This window comes from Psammomys obesus, unplaced genomic scaffold (genome assembly GCF_907164565.1).
Source record: "Psammomys obesus unplaced genomic scaffold, mPsaObe1.curated_primary_1811, whole genome shotgun sequence".
Taxonomy (NCBI): Eukaryota; Metazoa; Chordata; class Mammalia; order Rodentia; family Muridae; genus Psammomys; species Psammomys obesus.
In genome coordinates this window covers 2,926,173-2,935,588 of record NW_026590859.1, presented here as the reverse complement: position 1 = coordinate 2,935,588, position 9,416 = coordinate 2,926,173, and the positions used below count along the sequence as shown (strand labels likewise).

At 55.8% G+C, this 9,416-nt stretch overlaps 1 protein-coding gene across 1 annotated transcript in view; it reads left to right on the top strand.

Annotated features, from left to right (window-relative positions):
• Rd3 (RD3 regulator of GUCY2D) overlaps positions 1 to 9,046 on the top strand; it is a 10,023-nt gene extending 977 nt beyond the window's left edge. Inside the window, exons 2-3 of the mRNA XM_055609217.1 lie at positions 5,441 to 5,740; positions 7,512 to 9,046. Coding sequence (XP_055465192.1) covers positions 5,445 to 5,740; positions 7,512 to 7,803 — 588 coding nt within the window. The 5' untranslated portion in view covers positions 5,441 to 5,444 and the 3' untranslated portion in view covers positions 7,804 to 9,046. The remainder of the gene's footprint in view (positions 1 to 5,440; positions 5,741 to 7,511) is intronic.
• The last annotated feature ends 370 nt before the right edge of the window (positions 9,047 to 9,416 follow it).

Sequence of the window (9,416 nt, the reverse complement as noted above, 5' to 3'; positions counted from 1 at the left end):
ACCCATCCTCCATCCACCCACCCATCCATCTACCCATCCTCCATCCATCCATGCATCCAGGGACCCATCTATCCACACATGCATCTAAGTATCCATATACCCACCCATCCATCTACCCATCTGCCACCCTTCCATCTATCCACACATGCATGCATTCATCCATCGCCCACCCATTCATTTACCCACATACTCACGGATTCATCCACCCAGGCTTTCCCTTCTTCCCTTCCTCTCTTCCCTCCTCCCTTCCTCCCTCCCCTATTCACTCACTCATTCTCACTCATCTACCCGTCCATCCAACAACTCACATGTCCAGATGCCCATGTGTCCATTTACCCACCATCTCAGACGTTGGCATGCTGGGTCCCATGGCTGCTGAGATCCATGCTATCTCCATGGGGTATAATACGGGTCAGGCTACAGGAAGCAGTTAACTCTTAGTGATTGTTTTGAGGGATGAGCAGGTCTTTGTCAGGTAAGCGAAAGACCCACAGGCCAGGCCAGTTTACACCTGGCCTGGTGGACTGTAGGTGATTATTTTTTTAATGCAGAAGGAACAAGGTCAACTGCAGCTTGTGAGGTTGACCTTGGACCTGAGAAAACAGAGCCAGGAAGAGAATTAGTCAGAGAGAGGAGCCCTTACATATGCTCTCTGGGCCTCTGCCAGGACCCAGGTCTGGCCGCAGCTCCACCTGCTCCACCAGGGAACCTGTGCTCTGGGGCCCGAGGGTCCCCCGGAACAGAGCCCTCCCTGGCCTGCAGACGCTGCGGGAGCCCGGCTGTACAAGGAGAGAGCTGCTTGGTTGGCTCCTCTGGACCACTAAATCAGGGTCCTTCACCAAGGACCCCTTCGCTGTGCGCCAATGGTGCGCAGTGGTCTAACTGCCTGGAGCCTGCGTCCTCTTGCCTTGGGGAGTCAGGGTAGGCTTGGGGCGTTTCTATGGTGAGAAGTCACTGTCCTCAGGGATGTCCAGAAATAGGCCAGAGGAGAGGCTCAGCTTGCGCGCAGAGGTGACGGGGTAATGAAGGGGGAAGGCGGGAGGAGAGCGACGCCTAGCGGCAACGGTGGAAATGGGGGCTTTTGCGTGCACCAGCCCCGAGGCACCTGCAGTTTCTCTGGAAGGAAAGGGGCTCACTCCGCCTGCACAGCCACCAGATGGCAGGGCCTCAGAAGGACGGGATTCAGGTTGGGGTCCAGCTTGCGCCAAGCTGGGGGCAGGAAGTGGTGGTTGATAAGCTTTCCTTTCAGAGTATCGGTGAACACACACCATCCCATAAATAGCGACTGTGAAGACTGGGCTCTAGTTACCTCCTCCTTGGCTGGAGGGAAAGTAACAGGAGCTACGTACGGGTATGCCCGGGCCATGTGGTGGCGATTATACCTGGAGGAAATGCCACGCTAAAATATTGCAGATTTATTCATGTGCTTGCGTGCTTTGCCTGCACTGTGTGTGGTTGGGGCCTGTGGATATCAGAAGGGGGCATCAGATACCCCAGAATCGTGAGCCGCTTTGTGGGTGCTGGTCCTCTGCCAGATCAGCAAGCGCTCTTAGCTGCACAGCTATCTCTCCAGACTGGAAATGCTACATTTTAAGTTAAAGGTGGTAGCAAAATTTTCCAAGTTCATTACTCCATTCTCCCAGGACCCCAGGGAGGGCCAGTGACAGCCACAGGGGACCAGCCTTATGATATATAAAGCTTTTGGCCAGGCTTCTCTGATTGTACAGGAAGTTGAAACAGCACCCTCACTGACCCATTACAGATGGGGAAACTGAGGCTCCAGTGATCTGGACATAGGCTAGATGAGTCAGGGACAGCTGGCATTCTCTCCCTGGCCTCAGCATGTCTGAGGTCGTTCTCCTCAGAAGAGATCTGGGGAGGAAGAGGGAAGGAACCACCAGCAGCGGGCTGCATCCATCCTGCCCAGACACGGGAGACAGCCACCCCCAGCTCCCCCCCAGACCACAGCACTGGGGTCCTTTCTGTCTTGGGACCCTCCGTGCCTCATCCTGGCTGGCTTTCATTCTCTCCCTTCCTGGCTGCGTCACCACAGGCAGGAGCAGATTGCCATCTGGCAGGCACGAGGCAGCACTCAGTCCAGAGCGCTGGGCATTCTGGGATGACCGACCCGGCAGACACGGCTTTGTGTGTCCCAGACATCTGGGGAGTGTGCCACAGTGTGCCCACCCTGTAAACATAGGCCTGGCTATCAGGGCGGATGGACAGTGAGCTTTCAGCGAGGGGCTCCCGGATGTCCCCTCGGATGGCCACACACTGAAGACAGGCGCCTCCACGCAGGCTGCCTCCTGCGGAGGCATCCCAGTGGCTTTCTCCAGAGACCCCCGCTCAGAATCTAGGGTGCTGGATCACGTCCTCCACCAAACCTATTCTTGAGCACACACTTCTCAAGGAAGCCTCGCGCTTAGTGTAGTGGAAGGCTTGGCCCAGGCCCCAGGCCTGCTGCGGCTCAGCCGGCCCAGCACACTGCCTGTGCCTGCTGGTGGAAGCGCACCTGCCGCCCGCCATGCAGGGAAGCTGGAAAAAACACCGAATTCAACACCAAAAGACCTCAGATAGAGCAATTGGTTTTGCAAACGCTGGACTTACAGGTTTGTGTGCGTGTAAACACACATGTATGTTGCTTGTCTGAGTGGTTGGAGTGTAAGCCTGCCCACACCCACAAACTCCAGTGTGGCCCCCTGACATTCTCCCAGACACTAGTGCCACTTTACGCCCTGGAAGCGCAGTACTCTCCCTAACCCCAGCTCAACTCAGTTCTCAAGCCCAGGCTTGTGTCTGAGGCTGTTAGTGAGGCTGAGTGGGGAGCAGGCCTCTACGGCAGGCTCTGAGGTCACCAGGGCCTGTCACAGGCTCCAGTGACGAGCTAGAGTATGAGGAGAGCCCGGAAGCTGCCGGGAGCTCTGCTTCCAAGGGGAGCAGCACCCCCAGAGGGGGCGGTGAGGAGAGGGGAGCAGGCCACACACAGCCTGCTGGTCTGGGGTCCACCCTGGCTGGACTACCTGCAGAGTGGCCCTCCCTCCACCCTCCCTCTCCATCCTGTCACCCTAAGAACTTAATCCAGCTTGCTCCTCGAACCTGCTGGGCAGAGCAGCTGGCCCCAGGGATGGAAATAGCCGCTGTTGCATCAGGCCCCTGTGGGGTACAGAGGCAGGGCGAGCAAAGTTGAGACCACTTTCTCCTTTCCAGTGAGAGCCTCAAGCTGGGCCACAGAGGTTTAGGTTCCCAGAACTCAGGGGCCCACCCAGCCTTAGTCCCTGAAAAAAAAATCTGCTGCTACAGGGCAGCTTGGGTCTCCAGGAGAATAGTGCCGGTGGTCACTCCTGGGACCAGCTCTGGCTGGTGTGTGTTCATTGGTCATTGTATGTCACTGCATGTCATTGTGTGTCATTGTGTGTCATTGTGTGTCGTTGTGTGTCATTGTGTGTCATTGTGTGTCGTTGTGTGTCATTGTGTGTCATTGTGTGCCATTGCATGTCATCTTTTGAAAACTGTCCATTTTATCAGCCCTCTTATTGACCGTTATTTAATTTCTTGTTTAGTTTTTTAAAATTCTTTGTGTATTCTAGATATTAATTGTGTCACATGTGTAGCCATCAAGTCAAAGGTTTTCTCCTACTCTGCAGACCCCTCCTCCAAAGAAGCTTTTGAAATTTCATCAGGTTCCATTTTTTGGTTGTTGGCCTTATTTCCTGATTAACTAGAGTCCTCGTGACAAAGGCTTGCTATGTGTTAGTGTACTTGGTTTTTATCTGTATTTTTTTTTTTTTTTGGTTCTTATAATTCTACCTCCCTTTCTTATCCATCCTAACCCCTACTAACCTCCCAACACTAAGTTGGAGAGACAGAGCGTTGGAGGGGAAAGCCTCCCCCCCCCCCCATAGGCCTCTGCAGGTGACTTCCTGCTGAGGGTGTTGTTCCTTGGGGCAAGTTCAGTCTTTGTTGTCAGGATATCCAGTGGTCAAACCAGCAAATCAGCAATAGCAAACGCAGCAGCAGGACAAGCCAGCAGCGGCAGGGGCAGCAGCAGAGGGAGCAGCCACCGCCCCTAACTCGCTTGCAAATCTCCCCTTTACGCCCTCTCAGGAGTGCCCAGAATTAAACTATGTGCAGCTGGCACAAACCACGCCCCGGCCAGAGCACGAGATACATTGACGTCAGCTGCTGTGGACAATCTGAAGCAGCCCCGTATCCCACACCTGGGATTAAAATAAGACCATAGTCACATAGCATAACTGGGCTTTTAAAGACACCGAATTCCCCGGAATTCCCGCTACAGCTGTGCTTGTGCCTGTGGTGTTTTTTTTCTCTAACAGCTGCGGAGTTTCTGGTTTCACATTGACCTGATTGGTCTGGAGTTGTTTTACCTGATGTCCTGCTCAGGCAGCCCTCTGAACACTTGGACCACGGCTGGGTCTTCACACAGGCCCCATCTTTATCAGCCCTGCGTCTGGTCTGACGTCTGCCCTTACTCTCTCCCTGCCCACCCACAGCTCCTCTGAACCTGCCCCCCCTCTCCCGCTCCCCCCCCCCCCCCCCCCCCTCTGACCCCGCCCCCCCTCTCCCCCCCCCCCCCCCCCGTAGATAACTGAGCATGCTCCTCACCAGTCACGGCGTCCCTCGGAGAGCAGGGTCCCGAGTGCTTCCGTGTCAGTATCTCTGCACTGCACTTGGTGGTGAGTGGAGGCTTGTCAGGGAAATGCCAACCCACACATTTCTAAGTGTGCCATCCTTGAGGGGAGCCTGAGACAGCGTTTCCTTGTTGGATTGGCACAGGGTCTAAGTATCTAAGGGTGCCTGTGTGTATACATGTGTGTTCTGTGTGTTGAAGGTGTATATATGTTGTGTGTTGTTTGTGTATGTATGTTGTGTGTTGTTTGCTCTGTGTGTTGTATGTGTTTGCTCTCTGTGTTGTATGTATGTGTATGTTGTTTGCTGTGTGTTTGTATGTATGTTGTGTGTTGTTTGCTCTGTGTGTTGTATGTGTGTATATGTTGTGTGTTGTTTGCTCTGTGTGTTTGTGTTGTGTGCGCTTCTCCCCCATAGATGACAGGGATATTGTGCTCAGCAGGTCCCATGTCCCGTTTCCTGCTTTGTTCAGGGTTAGTGAGATCTGGGGTAGTTTCTCCGGGTTCGGCCGCTGCAGTGCTTTCGGGTTTCTTATCGCCGTGGCTGCATGCATCATATCTACGCAATGTTCATAGCGAGCCAAGCTTATTCACAACTGCTGCTCAAACGGCTTCTCTACTTCGTTTTCCATAATTAAAGAATTTTGCTCAAAGAGGCGACCCCGCACAGGTGTGGGGTGTGGGGTGCAGATGTTTTCAGCTGGGGCTTAACTCTCCTCTCTCCTTGGTCTGCTGGGCTCTTCCCTAGCTGACAAGGGGCCCAGGGAAGACCTGCTTCTTCGCTGTCTCCGCAGGACCATGTCCCTCATCCCTCGGCTCCGGTGGAATGACGCCCCGCCGCGGCTGTCAGCCCGGAGCCCTGCCGAGATGGTGCTGGAGACCCTCATGATGGAGCTGGCTGGGCAGCTGAGGGAGGTGGAGAGGCAGCAGAGGGAGCGCCGCAGCGCGGTCAAGAAGGTCTGCACGGGCGTGGACTACAGCTGGCTGGCCAGCACGCCCAGGCCCTCCTATGACCTGAGCCCCGCAGAGCGGCTGCAGCTGGAGGGCGTGTGTGCCAGGATCCACCCGTCCTACTGCGGGCCTGCCATCCTCAGGTGAGCCAGGCCTGGGGCTGGGGACCCTGCGGCTCCAGAGAAGTTCACAGGCGCAGGAACCGAGGGCTGCGAGGAGCAGAGCCAGAGGGCACGGGTGGCCCAGATACGTATTCGAGGGGGTAAGGTAGGAAAAGGAGCGGAAAAGGGCATGTTAGACCCGGGGAAGCTGCTTCTGGGTCCCGCAGGCAAATCCTGGAGGCCCTCAGGCTGTGGCGGGTGGGGCTCGGGCTGTGGTGGGTGGGGCTCAAGCCTCTTAAGTTCTGTGTTCTGCTGGGTGGTCATGAACCTGCGTGTCAAGAACAGCTCCTTTGTCCTGTTTATCTTCAATGTCCCCTACTTCTCCTGCTGCATTTCTTCCTCCTCTTCTTTCTCTTCCAGCCCAGGCTAGTCTAGGCTGGTCCCAAATTCACAGCAATCTTGCTGCTTCAGCCTCAGTATTCTTTCTTTGGGACCTTTCCCAGGAAATCTTTAGAAAACTGGTATCCTAATTTTTCTTTTCTTCTTCTTTTTTTTTTTTAAATAAATAATCTTTTTAAAAAGGTTTATTTATTTATTTTATGTAGATGAGTGTTCTTTCTGAATGTACACCTACACACCAGAAGAGGGCATCCGATCCCAGTATAGATGGTTGTGAGCCACCATGTGGTTGCTGGCAACTGAACTCAGGACCTTTCCAAGGGCAGACAGCGTTCGTAACCGCTGAGCCATCTCTCCAGCCCCAGCCTGTCTTAACTATTCTGTTTCCATCAACTTTGACACAGGTCTGAGTGTGTGGGGAAGAGGGACAGGTATGGCTCAGCACGTGTGTGTGAGAGCCCAGGGCACCAAGTGCGTAAGGCTCCGGTACAACACCGTGTAGAACCTGAAGCACCTTCCTGAGGTTGTGGCCACCTGGCTCTGTCCTCATAGAACTGGCAAAATCACTCCAAAACCAGGGACGACTCCAGAAGAACACAAGTTTCTTACCGGCATTTCCCTTTGTAAAGGACAAATCTACACTTTGACCTTGACTCCTCCAATGTCCTCCAACACTTGACCAGTGTGCCTCTTTCTCTAAAACTCCCCCCAAAGGAGAACTTTGCCCTTATTTTCCCCCTCTCATTTTTGTAGTCTTCATGCTGGCTGCCTTCCTTTTAGACTGAGGCCTCCCGTTTTTCTGATCCTATCTGATGGAGGCCCCTAAAACTATTTACTTCAGAAGAGAAGATGGAGCTGACATAGCTGGTGCCAAAGGGAACCCGGTCTGCCCGCCAAACCCACAGTACGGGGACTCCTTGCTGTGATGCCAAGGGCGGAGGAAGGCAGGGAGCAAATGGCCGACCCTGAGCGCTAGAGAGAAATCTAGGCAGAGGAAACAGCTAGGGAGACACACAGGACCACGGAGGCCACCTGCGGTCTTCCTGGCCTTTGGCCTTCCTCAGAAGGGGCAGAGCCAGCGAGACAGCAGAGCGTCAGCAGAGCCCGAAGAGACCCGGAGCTGGGGGAGATCTCTCCGTAAATACAGTGACATAGTCACGCGTGCACCTCAGGGCAGTCACAGGGCCGGTGGGGCGGGAGGAGGGGGGAAGGGAAAGCCTCCCACAGCCAGCTGCGGTCGCCGTCAGCCTCTGGCTCCTGCCTAGGGGCACCCAGCTTGTGAAGCGTTGCCTTTCACAGAGAGGGTCGTTGAGGCTCAGAGTGGAGGTGAACGGAGCTGGGAGCTCAGGACGGACGGGCGGAGAGCAAGGCGGGGAGTTGCTGCAGGGGGTGCTCAGCCATCACGTCCCCGCAGGTTCCGACAGCTGCTGGCCGAGCGCGAGCCGGAGGTGCAGGAGGTGGCCCGGCTCTTCCGCTCGGCGCTGCAGGAGGCCCTGGAGAAGATGAAGCAGGAGGAGGAGGCCCACAGGCTCACGCGCCAGTGGAGCCTGCGGCCCCGCGGCAGCCTGTCGTCCCTGAAGACCCGCGCCCGCATCGCGCCCGTCGCCAGCGACATCCGCACCATCTCGGAGGATGTGGAGCGCGGCGCGCCACCCCCGCCGCGCACCTGGAGCATGCCGGAGTTCAGGGCGCCCCAGGCCGACTGACCGCCGGCGGCGACCTGCAGAGCGGTGCTGGAGCCTCCCCACCCACCCCGACCCGCAGACCCGGCGAGCACGGCCCACCCCAGAGGGCGCGGACTGGCCTCCGGACGGGTCCTTGCTCCTGCCTGATAGCGACACCAGCGGGGTCCTCCCCATCTCCTACCGCCCTCCGGAACAGGGAACAAGTGTCTGCCCCTTTGACAAGGCCTGCACCCTCGCCCCAACTTCAGGGATGCCCCATCTATCCTACCCATTCAGGGCACCTTTCCTGGTGACACTCACTGCAAGGGAGCCCAGCCTTGGGGTCCAGGACTGCTGGCGGGGGCCACAGAGACTGTACGACCCTCTGTCCAGCCAGCGAGTGAAGGGTGGAGTCTTTCTCGGGTCTCGCTGCTTTTGCCTTAACTCTGATGCGTCCAGCGTGGGGCTGTTCCTGCCTCCGAGTCCCTGAATACCGGGTTATGACGGGGCAGGACCAATGACTGTATCTCCAACCGCGGCGGTCTTACCCGTTCCTTACCGCCGCATGGGTTAGGGTGGGGTGCTCTCCAGGAAAGGTAGCTAGGGGTGGGTAGGTAGGGCGGCCATCACCCCACCCCACAGCGTCATCACGTGGAGTCAGGGCTTAGAAGCCTTCAGACCTCCTGCTGGAGCCGAGGACTCCAGTCCGGGGATCCTCCTGTCCACACCTGCTCTCCAGCTTTCTCTAGGAAGTGAGGTCACCTCTAACGCCTGAGCAAACCAGTCCCAGGCATCTTCCTGCTCTAACTGATGGCGTCAGCCCACACACTCTAGGGTATAAGTGGGGTTCAGGGGAGGGTGTGTCCCCAGTACCCAGTGCAAGCCCAGAAAACACAAGTGAACCTCTTAATAGCCTAATAAAAATCCCAGGGGAGGAAAATCAGCAGGTAATGCAAGTAGTCCCTGGCTCAGTGGGAAGTCTCCGCCTCGCCTCTCCTCTCTCTTCCTTCCTTGCTTCCTTCTTTCCTGCCTCCCTCCTTCTCCTCCTCTTTCAAGACAGGGCCTCTCTACATGTCTTGCTGGTTAACTGATTCTCCTGCTTCAGCCTCCTGAGCGCTGAGGTACAGAACGGGTATTTCTCTTAAATAACCTGGTTTTGGTACATCAATGGCATCTGGAGAGAATGAGAGGATGGCACAATCATCTTAGCCACCGCTGTCAGAATGAAGGAGCTGGTTGGCTCGTTAGTATAATCACTTCTAAATAAAAACACCTTTCATTGGAAGACACCGAGCTCACTGTTGCCAAAGTGTGAATGGAGTTCCAAAGTGGTCTGTGTTGTGTGATGGGGGTTCACTTCGATTCCGGGGGTTTGTGGACACTTCCACTGTGACACCAAGAACTGGAAAGGCTTTGAAACAAACAAACACACAGCTGGGAAGAAATGCTGAGGGCTTGGGAGCTTGTGCCCCCCCCCCCAGGTCCTCACAGGCTGGATATACCTAGAGAGAGGTTCAGGAGGCTCAGAGGACTCTGATTCTCCTGCCTTGCTGCAGTGGCTGCTGTGTCCCATCTCCACTGTGACACTAACGCCTGCCCAGAGCCTGGCCTCTGCACCTGGGCTGTTAAAGGGACTCATGGCCATGCTGCCACTT